General features: G+C 36.0%; 1 protein-coding gene and 1 non-coding gene across 2 annotated transcripts in view; one reads left to right on the top strand and one right to left on the bottom strand.

Moving 5' to 3' along the window:
- Positions 1 to 1518: 1518 nt before the first annotated feature.
- The window catches only part of LOC121425974 (probable C-mannosyltransferase DPY19L1), a 37167-nt gene continuing 21337 nt past the window's right edge, over positions 1519 to 17348 (bottom strand). Inside the window, exons 10-22 of the mRNA XM_041622104.1 lie at positions 17220 to 17297; positions 16556 to 16642; positions 14839 to 14895; positions 14207 to 14287; positions 13114 to 13215; positions 12051 to 12122; positions 11145 to 11257; positions 8091 to 8118; positions 7295 to 7414; positions 6396 to 6570; positions 4536 to 4635; positions 3553 to 3678; positions 1519 to 2188 (exon numbers count right to left, since the gene is read on the bottom strand). Coding sequence (XP_041478038.1) covers positions 2041 to 2188; positions 3553 to 3678; positions 4536 to 4635; positions 6396 to 6570; positions 7295 to 7414; positions 8091 to 8118; positions 11145 to 11257; positions 12051 to 12122; positions 13114 to 13215; positions 14207 to 14287; positions 14839 to 14895; positions 16556 to 16642; positions 17220 to 17297 — 1287 coding nt within the window. The 3' untranslated portion in view covers positions 1519 to 2040. The remainder of the gene's footprint in view (positions 2189 to 3552; positions 3679 to 4535; positions 4636 to 6395; positions 6571 to 7294; positions 7415 to 8090; positions 8119 to 11144; positions 11258 to 12050; positions 12123 to 13113; positions 13216 to 14206; positions 14288 to 14838; positions 14896 to 16555; positions 16643 to 17219; positions 17298 to 17348) is intronic.
- TRNAL-UAA lies at positions 16840 to 16911 on the top strand. The gene has a single exon. It is a non-coding gene; the product is annotated as a tRNA-Leu (tRNA).

Below are 17348 nucleotides of genomic sequence, written 5' to 3'. Positions count from 1 at the left end.
CCTTCAATTCGTCCACTATCCACATGGTCTAATTGCCATTTCGTCCACTCACCATTTTGAGTAATAAGCAGTTGGTCTAATAGCAATTTAGTCCATATACCGTTTGGTCTAATTAGAATAAGTGTTAGTTGGGCAAAATGAATGAAAATAAAATAGGTATTAGACCAAATGATTATGAGAAATGGTCATAGACGAACTGGTAAGTAGACGAAGTGATGATTGGACCAAATGGTTGATAGATAAAATGCTGATGGGCGGAATGGCATTAGACTAAATGAAGCTTGACCATATGATTAGTGGACGAGTTGGAAATAGATGAACTGGCAATTTACCGTCCATTCAACCATATAGACTAAGTGGTGTTAGTCCAAGTGAAAATTGGAAATTAAAAAAAATTGAAATGGCAGCAATAAGACCAACTGGTTGGAGACAAGGTAGGAATAGACCATGTGAAATAAGACAATATGGAAAGCAGAAGCTGGTGGGCGTTTCATTAAGCTATTCGTAGGTTAAGAGTGACTTTAAGAACGACTGGTGATCCTTTCTTCTGGACAATGGTATATTCATTGGCGATTCGGTTAAGCGCGTAAGAAAGGTTCACCAGTCGTTCTTAACCCTAAATAGACTGGGCTATTTCGACGCCTAAGAAGACTGGGGGGGGGGGCTGATTCTCTCGGCCGTCGATCGCACAATCGCGACGAAAATTGGCACACGCGTTACCCATGGCATTATCTACAAAACTATAACATCAAATTCTGCAAAAAATCTCATGTCTCATTAATTATGCTAATTTATGCGTAAAATCATAAGTTTGCTCTAATTAATAAAATAATGCCCCTGAAATGCTAATTTTTGTTTCACATACTCTAGATAGGCATCTGATCAAATTGATTTGAAAAAAAAATCAAAATCACATTCATTTTCTTATGTATTCTATTGTTTTTTAAATTTCTTATGTATTTCTTTGTTTTTCGACTTTTTGTTTTTTTATTGTTTTTTCAATGGTAATTGTCAGGGACTTTATTTTGACCATAAACAAGACAAAATTAATTGATTATAAGCTCTAAAAGGAAAAATAATGATACATTTATGAATTTTGGCCAAGAACACTATTTGCATTGGATTTGTACACAAATTCACATTTTTGAGTAATTTTGGGTCTGCATGCACTTACGAAATGTTGCGTAATTTGGGAACCGCGTACCTGGGGGTCATAATTGTGGTCTCAAAAGTTGCGCGAGACTTGAAAGTAAAAAGTCAGCGAGCGACGCAGTCAAAAAATTTTGCGCGGCAGATTTATCGCGAAAAATGTCGAGGGGGGCTGAATCAGCCCCCCCCAGTCTTTTTAGGGTTAAAGTTGCTCTTAACTTACGAACAGCTTTATGAAACACCCACCTGGTAGGTGTTTCATACAGCTGTTCGTAAGTTAAGAGCGACTTTAAGAACGACTGGTGATCCCATCTTGTGGTAAGTTGCAAATACATTGGCGATGGTTTAGCGCGTAAGAAAGGATCACCAGTCGTTCTTAAAGTCGCTCTTAACTTACGAACAGCTTTATGAAACGGGCCCCTGGTGTTAGTAGACCAAATCCATTCGCTGTTTGAATGAATGGTCAAGAAACACTGTAATGCCATTACTTGGTTGAACAGAACATGATAATTACGGCAAAAACCTAATACAGGTAGTTGGTAGCACTGGAAGCAGCATCAAGAATGTTGGTCGAAAACTTTGGTGTGAATGCCATTTGAATTATTGAGCAAAATGGTCTCGCATCTCATCACTTCCTTAAACCAGGCAAAGGGGGGGTGGGGTTTTACTTAAACATCAGTAGCGTGCAGTATACATTATAACGCGTCACCGCATTTGTCAGATCATGCGCACTACTGCATTATCCTTCCATCAGATTATGAGTTAAATAACATGTGAGCATCGGTGATTAAGCACGACTAAGTCTCTCTTAACTTCTTGTGAAATACCCCCCCCAGGTTCTTCAGGTTTATCGGTACAAACTATCCAACAGTCCATAGGAGTACCCCTTCATCAGACTCTAAGAACTGTATACACTCCATTGTTAAATACTGGTGAGAAATATGGTGTGGATCTTTCTGATATCTTCAAGCACAAAGGTTTCTTGTTAGCGTTGGCTGGATCCTCTACGTCCCATATCTCTGGCATACTGCATCCCAACCTGCAAATTGGACGATAGTAAATGTTATTTCACATTATTAATACAGGCAATATTCAATGTTATTCAACCTTGATAAAGGCAATAGTCAATATTATCCCATCTTAATACAGGATTCTATCTGAAGAAATAAATCAGTTTTTATTCTTCAAATTAGAAATATTAGTACAATAGATAAGATTTTATTTACTCAATTGACCCCCTCTAGTGGTTTGAGAGCACGTGTTTTATTTTCAATTTCTATTAAATCCATAACTTTTTTTTGGAGTACACAAGGGATCAATGGCTAATTGCTGATACCCCCCCCCCCCATTTCAAAACATTTGAGGAAATAGATACTGGCCCAAAATCACTAATTTTGAGGATAACGGAGACACGGAGTGAGATACGGGTGAAGAGTAAGAAATTAAGCTATTTTTCTTTCTCGTTAAATGTTTTTCTACAATTTTTACAATAAATAACATTTCCATCCCACTTTTGTCACTCGGAATATCTGATCGAGTTCACCATCCCGAAGTTCGGGTAGGTGGAGCGTAGTGTAGCGGTAGTGAAGTGGAGCCTGCACGAACTTCGCCCGAGGTAATGGGAACCATTCAATTCATGGTTTAATTGGAATCCTGAAGACTTGTTTTCAAATAGCAAAGCAGGATTGTATTGGGGGGCAGCGTACTCACAAAATAAGGTGGAATGGGCTGCTTTTTGGGAAGAAATCCCTAAACATGGGGTATGGTTTTATGCAGGAAAATCCCTAAACATGCCCCCAAATTTTAGATACTGGCCTTTATAAACATGAGTCCATATTCTCCTACATAATTTGGGGTGATAACCGTTTTTTTTTTTGCTTGTCAAATTTTAATAGATCCTTAATAATGGGTACCTTTTTAGCCAAAATGACCCCTAAATATGGGTATGGGTTTGAACCTTCCGCAACATACCCTTGTCCAAACCAAATCTAACTACCCCCCCCCCCCCATTGTAATCAAGTCATGATTCAAATCACCAACCAGTTACTCAAGCAGTATTCAATGACTCGTTCCCATTGATATTTGTACAGTGACACAACTGACTCGACTAGATTTAAACCATAAAATGATTCAACCCTAAATTTTGTGACTTGTTACGACCCTGTCAGGATTTGAAGCTAAATCCATAATGCATATCTATTCATTTTTTATACTCATGTTTTTTTCTTTAAAGTGCCCCTCCCCCCTCCTCCTTGGTAAATCTTGGATCCACCCCTGCCTATAGGTGTAATCAATGAAAAGCTGACACTAGATTGCAGGCCAAAAAAAAATTACCCCTAGCCTCTCCCCCCCCCCCCCGGTAATTTTTTGTTTTTGTTTGAGGACGACGTATAAAGAACTCACTTGGATCTGCGTGTGCACCAGGATAGTTCCAAGACAGCATACTGAACTCCTAGAGACTTGTAACCCTGATAAACCTCCTTGGCTGGTTTACGACTGTACATGGCATATACTAACTTGGTCCTTGCTCTGGATATGAAAGACAGAGAGGGAGAGATAGTAAGAGAGAGAGAGGGAGAGATAGTAAGAGAGAGAGAGGGGGAGGAGAAATAAGAAGTAGAGAGGAAGAGCAAGGGTGAGAGTAGGGTCCTGTCTAACAAAGAGTTGCGATTAATTCGATCAACCACAATTACAGAAAGCCAGCAACATCAACATCTAAAATACATGTTTGTTCAAAAATATTTTCTAGATATGATGTATATTCAATGTTTTCTTGAATACTATTATATTCAAGGATTTCCATACAGTTGATGTTGATCGGCTCAATCTTAATTCTTTGTAAGACGGGACCCTCGGCCCCATATTGCCAAGTCTTACGATTGATCCAATCAAACGTAACTCTATGGAAATCCGTCCTTGTCATAATTTTTTCCACAGAAAATTGGCAAAATGTTCTTTGCTATCAAAGGAGAACACATGACATTATTTAGCCAATCAAAATCAAGGATTCAATGCAAGTTACCAATGTATGACAAAGTTACCATAATGGTAACTGTTATGCAACAGGGTCCAGGTATATTAAATGTGAACTGTTAGAAATCAAGAAATCTTACCTAAAAACCAACACTGATGATCATAAACACAGAAAAGCAAATATGGGACAAAGTATTAATATTGTTAGGAAAAATATCTGACATTTTAATGGAGTTCTGTGCTTATTTTGCTCATTTCTCAGCAATTACGCATTTTACATGTATTCCAGAGTCATTTGGCATATATTTTTCAAATACATACATACAATTGGGTGGCAATTTTATTGGATTCTGTTCGAACTCATTTTTCGATCGTTACCACAACTGGCATTTATCTTTAACCCTGCTAAATACCTCAATCCAGCATCTTCATAATGTGGATGATTAACGATTCTCCTTTCTGTGGATAATTTGATAGATGCCATGGTTGGCATCGGTCCAGCAAATACAGCATCTGAAAAAGAACAGTAAGTAAAACAAACTAGTATCATACACACCAAATTATATGAGCCTAGGTTAAGTTAAAGAGAAATGCCAGTAGTTGCAGTAAACACTGATTTCATGAGAAAGTCTGTAAAACCAGGCTTAATTGTCAGTATATCATCGAGGATCTAGATCTGATACAGTTTATGCATAAACTGAACTTTGTGAAATCTTGAAATCTACGCTGAAAAATGTTCACACTGAAGATTACCAACACAGATAGGCACACATGGGACAGTGTATTATTATTGCTGGAATAAAGACCCAACTGAAGTGACCGAATCCGCGCTTATTTTGCTAATTTCTCAGCAATTACACAATTTCTTCCAGAATCCTTTTGCACATATTTTTTATTCATACAAACAGACACTTGGGTGGTCATTGTATTAGATTCTTTAAAAAGTCATTTGGAGATCGTTACCAGAACTGGAATTTATCTTTAAACTGAAGTTATCGCGTTTACAAGGACTGCAGAAGGATAAGATTAAAAACATGTCACTGTGACTTTGACCTTTTGACCTAAAAATCAATGGGCTTCCTGGGATTCATGCTAGTATCCTACACACCAAGTTATATGAGCCGAGGTTAAGTTAAACTGAAGTTATCGCATTTACAAGGAAAGGTTAACAGACGTACAGACAGACAGATGGGCGGACACCGAGCGTGATACCATAATATGTCCGTCTAGACGGGCAAATAAAAAATCTTATTCTGTGCTCCAATGATTTATTTGTACATTAAAAAAAAAAAAAAATTAATGATCCCAACCCAAATTAATTGAGTTGTCATATAAGTAGTAGCCTTCTTTCATGCAGCCTGAGTTATCCACAGGAACTTGGAGACCTTTTTTTTTCAGAAGACAAGACCTACGAAGTTGCTGCCATGGCCATGTTTCTGAAATGTTTTTTTTTTAGCTCCCCTTAAAATGTTCAGATATATTTAATTTTTTTATCCAAAATCGAAGATACGAAATTACCATGTATATTTTCAGCCCTTATTTGTACATTAAAAAAAAAAAAAATTTAATGATCCCAACCCAAATTAATTGAGTTGTGATATAAGTAGTAGCCTTCTTTCATGCAGAATGAGTTATCCACAGGAACTAGGAGACTTTTTTCAGAAGACAAGACCTGTGAAGTTGCCGCAATTGCCATGTTTCTGAAATGTTTTTTTGAGCTCCCCTTAAAATGTTCAGATATATTTATTTTTTTTATCTAAAATCCAAGTTACGAAATTACCATGTATATTTTCAGCCCTTTCCGTGAACATTGAAGAATAACTCATAAGAATAACTTAGATTCATTCATTTAGGCAGAAAGGAAATATACATATAATTGCAACCACTGCATAAAAGTCATTTACACACCTCCTATTGGTCATTCTTAAAGGTAAAACTAGACATAAGTTGCAGCAAACAATTATTTCATGAGAAAGTCTTTTAAATCAAAGTTAATTGTCAAAATATTATCATACATCTAGATCTGGTACATTATGAAATGTAAACTTATTTTCGTGAAATCATGAAATCTAAGCTCAAAATCGTTAATTCTGATAATCACTAACACAGAAAAGCATCTGTGAAACAGTGTGTTAATATTTCTTCAAAAAATATCTGACATTTAATGGAAATCTGTGCTTATTTTGCTCATTTCTCAGCAATTACGCATTTTCTTATCAAAATATCGAACAACCAATCAAATGACGAGGATCTATGAAGGTGTCATATAATACCTTTTGGTGTGTTTTGCATGATCCATTCCAGCATTTCTTCCTGAGGTTGATTTGAGAAGTCACCCTGTATACTCCATTGATGCTGTAGGTTCATGAAGCCCTGGATGGACATCATTGCTAGTAATACGAACACGGCTGCCTGGTGATGCATCTCAGAATTCACAAATTTAAATACCTGATCAGAAAAGGATAGCAGAACAAGGTTCATAAATGTTCTATAACTGACTAAAGACTACCTAACACTATGCAGTTGACTTTGACTGGGTACTTATCAAGAACTGTCATAAGACTGGACATGGATGGCAAGTTTATCTGACCGAGGTCCCCAATGGACATGAATATAAGAATTGCTTCCAATTAAAGACTTCAAGCCAGAGAGGCTCGAAATGGTGTCCAGCTGCAATCATGAAGGCCTCATTGCAATTCTGTCATTGTCTAAAATAAGATGGACTTTGCATTCTGCAATATTCCTGTTCATAAAGCAAACCCTAATATGAATTTTAATACTCTCACGTGTGCTGCATCGCTAGGAATTACCAGTGCATTGTTTTGTTTTTTTTTCTTGTGTCTTATCTGTCTTGAAGTCAGCACACATGAGAGGTGAATAGAAAAGAAGACCGAGTCTCATAACCAGGAGTGTAAATTACGAGAAAAGCCATTATCTGCAATAAATGGTGGGTGACAAACCTGTGCATTATTTGTTTTATACTGACTTGCCTGTCTCGAAGCCAGCATACATAAGAAAAGGCAAAATAAAAGTGAAAAGAATAACTGGAGTCTCATGACCAGAACTGCCATTACTAAGAAAACCACCAGATGCAATAGCTGGTGCACCAACTAAAATTTCCAAGGGCGCTACTCTGCCATAACACACCTGTACATTACTTGTTTTATATTACCTGTCTTGAAGCCAGCATACATGAGAAGAGACAAAGGTGAGGTGAAAAGAAGACTTTGAGTCTCATGACAAGGACTGCCATTACTAGGAAAGCCATGAGCTGCAATACATGGTACACCAACTATACAAATACAGAAGAAAGAGATAAAGCACATGAGAGTAAGGTAACTCAAACAAGTACAAAGTACGTCCGTCCTAAGAGGAATCTATCTACATGTAACTTTTCAAGTTCATATGAAATTCATTATACTCCACCAATTATGGATTGGGAAGTTTAAGAATGAAGTAAAATGGGGTTCAGACAAAAAAGGTTGATTATTTTGATATGGAATTGTCCATATGACAATTATGCTTTGACTGTGGGGTATGTAAATCAAAAGTTCTCCTCCATTGCTCCTAGGTTAAAGTCATGTAAGTTTAAATGTGCAGTTTAAGCATTGTGAGCATGTCTTTACTCAGCACCTTTTTTATATTTTTGAGGTCCCACAACAGCTTTTCATTATTTTACATGATTTTCCTACATACGTGTACATACTAATATTGTTGTATTTCAGATAAACATCAAACAGTCAATCAAAGAGAACATATTAGTTTGTCTTGCTGAAAACCTTTTCTTTTATTTGTAATGAATTTTAAAGAAATCTATACATCATACAAAAATCATTAGAAGCAGATACAAGTAATACACGTAGCCCACAAATAGATCTACAACCATAGGATGATCATTGAATAGAAAGCAGAATATATTACAGCATTATTATATTTATAAATTGTTGAAAATTCATTTATTATCTCACCTCTGCATTAGGAAGCTGTCTGGAATCTCTGAAAAACAAGAGGGAAAATCATTATTATCATCACTTTTTTTTAAATTCAAAACGTTATACCAGAAAAAGCTGCATAGAAGCAGAGGTCCCGATAAAAAATCTAAAAAATATTAAATAGTAAAATGAAATGAAGCACGATGGAGATGAAATTAAAATGATTTATCATAAAACTATCATGCGCCTTTGAATGTCTTTGACAGACATATGGTGCTATACAAATGCTGTGCATCATCATCATCAACTAGTAGTTAATAGAGAAGCACCATATTTGACAGAGCTACATTTTTAATCACGTTTTATTGATACAAAAGAAGAGGCATCGCTTTCGCATGGGTTAAATCTGGAGCAGATACATAATTAATATACAAATATACCAGGCTTTGAGCAAGTGTCGCAGGAATTATTTGTCCGAGGTTGGACTGGCATTACTATTTTTGTTGAGGGGTGAAGCCCCAAGGGAAAAATAGTAATTTTGCCAGTACAACTGAGGGTGAATAATTAATAATAATAATAATGTTTTATTTACCCAGGATAGCCACTTCAGTTAATTAAATGCTCTACCAGTGGGTCCTGCATAACATAATAATATTATTATTTCCGTTCTCTAATCTAAATGCTGAGCGCCTAGCAAGAAGGCAGAGGGTCCCATTTTTATAAAATCTTCGGTATGACTCGGCCGAGATTCGAACCCACGACCTCCCGTTCATTAGGCGGAGGCTCTACCAGTGAGCCACCATGCCCATTCCCTCTATACTTTTGAAATAAAGGCCTGGTATATTTGTTTCAAATCCTACATTTAATAAGTTAAAACAACAGATCTTGATAATCAAGGTTCTGGTACAGGTACTTCATCTTTTTAATCTGAACGAAAATATAGATAATGCTCTGCGCTGACTGACCTACTTTTCCTGAAGCTACATCTAGGTGCTAAGCAGATCACGCATTTGAGCCTGTGCCCAAATGTATCTGTGTAAATTATCTGTGACGTCAATGATGGTATAGTTCACTATTCCATCATTGTCATCACAGAATAGTAATTTTTCTTCAGTGGGCGTTTCATTTTCAACATCATCGCAAAATAGTGAGATTATGTTTGGTCACATGATGCTATTTAAACCAATCAGTATGATTTAATTCATGCAGGATATAAAAGGTACGATGATGGTAACTTTGCCATTCAACAGTAACTACCATGGTACAATGCTCATCAGCCAATCAAAATCAAGGATTCCATGAAAGATACCATTGGATTGCATGCAACGTGCACCCTTTTTTTATATACTTCTACTTTAATCATGTAGGATTTTGAAGGAGCAGCTAAAGGCCATGTTGCTGTGCTCCATCACTCACTGTTTTGCAGCTCACAATTGTTGTGTTTCTGCATCAGACCCTATTCTAGACAAAATCTTAAACACAAATTAAACAGCAGATGGCCTTGACAAAAGGCAAAGATTTACATACCAAGTGAAAAGTATGTGCCATCTTTTTTGCAAGAATTCCACTATAAAGGCACTTCGCATCTTTTCACATTGACTTTCCTGCATGCTCCATTATTTTTGTCCATGATGAATTTTGAGAATCTGAAATGAAAGGCCGCTAGCAGGATTCCAGTGGAATAGACGTGGCTCTGACTTCTAAGTATCTTAAAGGGGAATCCAACCCAAATAAAACTTGTTTTTACAAGGAAAAGAAAAATCAGACAAGATGATAGGCGAAAGTTTGAACAATATTGGACAAACGAAAAGAAAGATATGAATTTTTAAAAGTTGTAAATACTGGTAATCACTATACCCATGAAGATTTCAAATTGGCCGCATATGGGATGTCATAGTGATGTAAGGCAAGGACTACTCTTCCATGTACTCCAATACATATTATGGCTAAAATGTCATTTATCCCCAAAGTTTTATTTCAAATTATATTTTTCTTTCATGAGGATATAAAACAATATACTACATGGGTTATATTTAGATTACTGCCCCAGGGGAATGGGTACTTAGAAGAAAACCACAAATCCCTGATAATAAAGTACATGGCCTATGGGAAAGTTGTCCTTGCCTCTTGTCATAATTTACTTACCCAGTTGCCAATTTGAAATCTACATAGTATTACTGATCTCAATTTTAAAGCAGCTATAACTTTCTTATTGCTTGTCCAATTTCTTTCAAACTTTCACCATTCTGTTTAATCTATTTTTCTCCTTCCCAACACAACATTTTATGGCCAAGGCTGGATTCCCCTTTAACCCTAAATAGACTGGGCTATTTCAACGCCTAAGAAGACTGGGGGGGGCTGATTCAGTCCCCCACCTCCTTATGATCTCGGCCGTCGATCGCGCGATCACGACGAAAATTGGCACACGCGTTACCCATGGCATTATCTACAAAACTATAACATCAAATTCTGCAAAAATCTCATGTCTCATTAATTATGCTAATTTATGCGTAAAATCATAAGTTTGCTCTAATTAATAAAATAATGCCCCTGAAATGCTAATTTTTGTTTCACATACTCTAGATAGGCATGTGATCAAATTGATTTTAAAAAATTCAAAATCACATTTATTTTCTTATGTATTCTATTGTTTTCTAAATATCTTATGTATTTCTCTATTTTTCGACTTTTTTTTTTTTTTTCAATGGAAATTGTCGGGGACTTTATTTTGACCATACACAAGATAAAATTAATTGATTTTAAGCAGTAAAAGGAAAAATAATGATACATTTATGAATTTTGGCTAAGAATACTAATTGCATTGGATTTGTACAAAAATTCACGTTTTTGAGTAATTTTGGGTCTGCATGCACTTACGAAATGTTGCCTAATTTTGGAACCGTGTACACTGGGGGTCACAATTGTGGTCTCAAAAGTTGCGCGAGACTTGAAAGTAAAAAGTCAGAGAGCGGCGCGGTCAAAAAATTTTGAGCGGCAGATTTATCGCGAAAAATAACGAGGGGGGGCTGAATCAGCCCCCCAGTCTTTTTAGGGTTAAGCCACATGGAAATCAAGCGAAGTGTAACTTACAAGGTATCTTTGGAATGACTAACATCCTTCCCTTCCGAGGGCCTTTGGTTACTGCTCCCATTTTGATGTTTATGGTCCTCTTCTTTCTTTGGCTCTACGATTACCCTGAATAACTATAAAAAAATAGACAAAGATAATTTAAGATTCTAAGCCAAGTAATGGCACTGGTTGATGCTGATTTGACAGCTAAAATCTGAGCTGGTAGGTCAATAACATTACCTGGGTCTCTGATATACATCCATTACAAAAAATAAAACCCTGAAAAATTACACCTGAAAATCACTTAGTACGTCAAAAAGGAGCAAATGTCTCAATGATTGGAAATACCAATCCACATTTATTTTATGATGGTGGGCCCCAAGTTTGCGCACCTAACAATTTGAGTTAAGATTTAACATGAATTTCTTCTTATTTCACAAAATCATTTGGTTAATAGTGTTCCTTACATTATTAAGAGTAAGTGTACCAAATTTCTCATTAAATAATGAAAGAAAATATAAGATTTTCTTGAAAAAACCTCGGGCAGTCATTTTCAGATTGAAAAAAAAAATGGTACCCCATGTCTGCGCACTCATTCACTTTGCACACGATTCGGGGATTTTGATGACAAAGGCTGCGTTCTGAGGCCGTCACATGAAATGCCCTGAATTCATTATTTTTCCACCATTTTGAGTCGGATTTTTAATGAATACCTGCCTATGTATTGCATGTGTAAAGTTCGTGCCCGTTGCGTATCTTCTTTTACTAGAATCGCGCAGATACGCGGGTGCGCAGACTTTGGAGACCGCGCAGACATGGGGGAACTGACCATATACAGCACTTGTGTTCTAATTAATTAACTGACAAAAAAAAAAACATATTTACAGCAAATCATGATGGTTTGCAGCTCAGACAGAAGATACTCACATGAACTACTGTAAAAAGTATTGCAATTGCTGAACTAGGCAGGAGTAAAGTCTTCAGGAATTTTATGACTGTCTGCAAAACAAAGAACACAAAGAGAGGCACGATAACATTGAGAGTGTTTACAAAGTTTGGACCAAAACTACTATAACTTGTTGATCACTCCCTTTAATCATCTCTCAGAATTGATTTCCTTGAACATACAACCTCAAAATAATCCTAGGAAGTTCAAGAAGTAGATTCCATCTGAGATATCATATAATAATAAACATCAATTGTAAGACACGCCCCATGACCTATGGGAATAGTGAATCATTTGTCAAACGTGAGTCGGAATTTTATATACCATGATGCACCTTTGTGTCTCAACTAAGACAGACTTTTACTTACAATGACTGTGCCTCGACAAAAATATGTGATGCCCCAGTTCACAGTTACGATTGATCCAATCAATTGTAACTCTATGGAAATCCATCAGTGTCATAATTTTTTCTGCAGGAAATTTGCAAAATGTGCTTTGTAAACAAAGGAGAACACACAAAATTGTCAAGAAATCAATGAATTTATGGATATACATTCATATCTAGAAAATTTTTGGAACAAACATGCATTTTATATGTTGACTTTGCTGGCTTTCCATAGTTGCAATTGATCTGATCAATCGCAACTCTTTGTAAGACGGGGCCCTGGATTTTGAGGAACTGTGACTGTGTCCCTGATGCACCTTCGTCATTGTTGGATACAATTGAATAGCAGTGTTTTTAATAAAGAACAACAATACATATTTTGACTTTTTAAACTTTGACATTCCATGATCATTACAAACTCTAAATAGGCAGTGCAATGAGGAAATAAAAGAGCACTGTCTGAAATTTGCAAATTGGCAACCTATGTTAAAATTTTGCCATTCACACGATTTAACTCATGTCTATCAATGTTCACTTTCTGTCAAGGTACATAAATGAATACAAAAATTCAAAAATGTTGCCAATTTGAGGAGCCAAAAATAGCTTAATCTTTGACTTTTTGAAAGTTTTTTACTCGTAAGGGTTGATAGATGAATTACCTCTGTTGGCATAAAGTCAAACTCTGCTGCACACGTGTAGAGCATAGTGTGGAAGTCTTTGTAGCCTGAAAACTTGGATCTAAATAAGTTAGCAATATGAGCCTGAACAGGAGAAAGAGAAATAAAAAAATAATGTAAATAAAATTATACAAGAAAAATACAAAACATTTTTGAGGAGACTACTACAGGTGTTTTTTAAAAGGATGTTGCTTTATGTGGACAAACTATCACAAATTATAAAATATCGGCCAAGCAATGAAAAAATGTAGATTTGAACCTAAGTAATGAAAACCATGAATACTGGAAAGCAATTCTGGCATGCACCTCTGCACCAACCCATCTCTGGGTCATTCCCGAGTCATACATTGAAAAGCTACCGTACCGTACAGTGTAACCGAATGCATAATAAACCATATAATTATGTTAGAACCATAAAAACAAAAGTTCAGCATTTAATAAAAGATAATATATTCTTCCTTCCAAAAATGGCAGAATACAAACGAAGAAATAAACAGACCAACAAGTTGGTAATATAAATCCATGGGTTGTGGTGGTGATTTCTTAATCCCTGATTGCATGAAAGCATATCAATAGTATTGTCATGATGTGGTTTTGTGTGAAACTCTCTATTCTGAATTTAAAATTATGGGAAGCCAAACATGTCATTTTTTTATGAAGTTGTACATTTCTTATGTTTACTGTGCTCTTTCCTGATTCATCGATGGTGAAGACAATTATCTATTTATACTTCCTAGTAAATTATGAATGATTAGAGAGCCATATGAGATGAAATATGATATCTCTACTGTTAGTGAATTATGTAACAAATGGCAATCCATACTTAAATCACAACTTTAAACCCGAGTTCAGTATACGGGCCTCATTCAGGTAGCAATTACACTAGACATACTTCCTAGTAAATTATGAATGATTAGAGAGCCATATGAGATGAAATATGATATCTCTACTGTTAGTGAATTATGTAACAAATGGCAATCCATACTTAAATCACAACTTTAAACCCGAGTTCAGTATACGGGCCTAATTCAGGTAGCAATTTCACTAGCCATTAAAAAACGGTGATAACACTTACATCATCTTCCACTTGTAGAAGAGTTGAAATGACGAGTTTAACAACTAATGTCCCGCCACACAAAAGGTTTAGCTGACATATCTGAAAGAAAGAAATAATTATGTTGTGGTTTTATGGGTTGTAGGTTCATATCCTACTTCATTCAAGCAATTTTTTCAGGGAACAAAAGCTTGAAATATGAACATTCATAGAAATCAAAGCAAAATCCAATAACAGACAATACATGTATGAACAATATGATGATTATGGTAGCATACAATGTATCAATTATTTATATAGCGCTCTTCACAATGATTGTATCACAGCGCTTAGATCTGCAAAGTTACTACTCATAACTCATCTTTACATTTATTATATATATATATATCATTTATATTATGACTGTGACTGATAAAGCAACACACTAAAAATTGCCTATAAATTTTCTCTGTATATCTGCTATCACGCCTTAAACTTACCGGTAAATATCTTTAGAGCAAGGCCTCTTATTTATAGGGCACATTCATATACAAAAATACATTCATATCATGCATAATATAGGAAAGGTTAGACAGAGCATAAAGCCCTAGGCCACAACACCAGAAAAATATCTTTTATACTGTAAATATGCATCTACAAAACTTAATACTCACCCAAATAATTATCCTAAAAGGTAGTTTCTCCAATAACGGTTCCATAAAAAGAATGATCTATTTTCCAAAAAAAGACAAAGGAATAATCAACTACTTCGTTGTCATGAAACATTTTCAAACATATTTGTATACATGATGCTTTTGTACTGACTTAATTTGTGTAAGAAATGACACTATATGACTGTTGGGAACTCTTTGTAAGACAGGCCCCTGGAAATAAAATTTCAGGCAATGTTACACTGGTAATTCAAGTGATGTAAAAAAAAGTCTGATGCACTTGGTATAATCATGATTGCTTCATCTTTTTAACTTTCAATTTATTGGTAGGTACACTAGCCCAATAATTCAGATTTCACTTGTTGGCCCTTCAACTGTGGTTTAAGTTTAATTAAGCAATATTCATTGGTCTAAGTACCAAATGTGCTGATTAATTGAAACTAAAACCATTAAATATTATTCTCAGACTTGGCTACCGATATTAAAGATGGAATACTGATTTTCAACCATGTTGTGGGTAAATCCGGAGTACAGAATAGGGACCTGAGTTTTCTAATATGAAGGGGATTCATAAGTCGATGGTGACCACCCACGAGAAACACAAAATGTGGCCTATACAGAAAGGTAGTTGCTATAGACAGGTTCTTATAAACATAATTTACCTTCTTCAGAGCTGCCAAGTTGTACTTTGCATTTTCAGTATTCTTATCCCCCCAAATCAGTATTTTGACAATAAAATCTGTATTTTTACCGTGTGAGATAAATTTGCATGCATAATGGCAAAGTTCGATCACTCCTTACATTTGCGCCCCACACCCGACCGGGCCCACACGGTCGCACACGAGACCAAAATCGAAAATTCTAAATGGAAAGCCTTGATGAAAGCACAACTCACTGAACGTAGAGGGCAGCAACACACGGCTGCAATTTTTTTCATCTCCGCCCGTAAGCTCCTGGATGCTTAGCGGGGCGAGCAATACCTTTTCTTCTCTAATTTGTTTTTTCCTGTATTTTATCATGAAAAAGCGTACTGCCGAATTTTAAACTGATTTCCGTATGAAATACGGAAAAATCGTACTACTTGGCAGCTCTGCTTCTTGTTTTAGTGGTCACTATAAGCAGGTGGTTGTTGTAGAGAGGTTGCCACATAGGGGGTTTTGCAAGATATATTTGCAATCAAATGCAAACTTTAGTTGCACATTCATGAGTAATAGATTGATATCAAAAGCAAATAGATAGAATGATTTTAAAAGCAAATAAATTTCTAATTGGTGTAAGAAGCACACCAGGGATCAATTAAAAGTTGGAATTTGAGTATCTGAATATAAAAATGGCCCAAGTCCAATTTTTGGCAAAATTTAGTTAAATATATGGGAATTTTTCCACATACAATGACTTATCTTAAGTCCATATTGACCCAAGTCCACCACACAAAAGGCTCCACCCACAAGTAACATGAATATTAATGCTCATAAAAATGTACACTTAAATTTTTTTTATGATGTTCTCTGTTTTGGGGCTAAATATACTTTAATTGCCCAAATTAAAAAAAAATATCCAGTTTCATTCAATTTTCTCAAAATGACCTCCGATGGACTTGTGCCTTTTTTATATTCATATATACTCAATTGTGATTGATTTCCAGACTTAAAATTGACTTGAAATCGATTGCAAATTTCTTGCAACACCCAATAATAAGACTGGTTTTGACTGTACTTACCCAGACAGTTAGAAGACACGCAGCAAAGAATGAAGTCAGCAGCATCTCATTTCCAAAGAGCATGATGTAACTCACAAACAGACCAATCTATAGCAAAAATCATTAGAAATGGGTCATGATCACTTTTATGTGACCCTCCATACAATGGATGATTGGTTATTTGTCATGGCTTGTCATTGTTCTAAACGCACCTTCACCCGACAAAGGAAATTATAATTGGTATAGTGTCGAAAATCTGTCTATCTGACGGTCAATCGGATTGGGTTTGCCCTAGCCATTAACCCGTCTCTGTAGTCTAGTGGTTAAGGCACTGGCATTAAAAGCAGGGGGCCCGGGTTCGATTCCCGGCAGAGACATTTTTTTTCGGCATCACCAATTTTTCCAAAGGATAGATAGCTCAGGGGAACTTTGATTTAAGCTATGCCTACCATTGTTCTCTTCAACCATTTCTTTACAATATATATATACATATTTACTAGCATTAATTACAATACCTTATTAAAACAAGGTGGTCTGAGGTTACAGAATTTGGTAGTCAACAGGTTAACCCATTGTCAACTGGAAACAGGTGGTCCTGTACAAAAGCTTATGTGAATTACAGAATTCAGTAATCAACAGGTTAATATTTTTCAATCACACAACATACTGCTCAGATTAGACTTACACTTTGCCCCTGGAGAATGCACCTGACCTTTGAAGAACCAGTGAAACCCAGCATGTAGGTAGCAAACACAGCCAGGGTCTGGGCAGGAGAAAACAAAGCAAAGGTTATAAACAAAACATAGAAAGGCAT

The sequence above is a fragment of the Lytechinus variegatus genome, chromosome 13 (genome assembly GCF_018143015.1).
Source record: "Lytechinus variegatus isolate NC3 chromosome 13, Lvar_3.0, whole genome shotgun sequence".
Taxonomy (NCBI): domain Eukaryota; kingdom Metazoa; phylum Echinodermata; class Echinoidea; order Temnopleuroida; family Toxopneustidae; genus Lytechinus; species Lytechinus variegatus.
The sequence above is the reverse complement of the archived record's forward strand: the minus strand, read 5'-3'. Positions and strand labels throughout refer to the sequence as shown.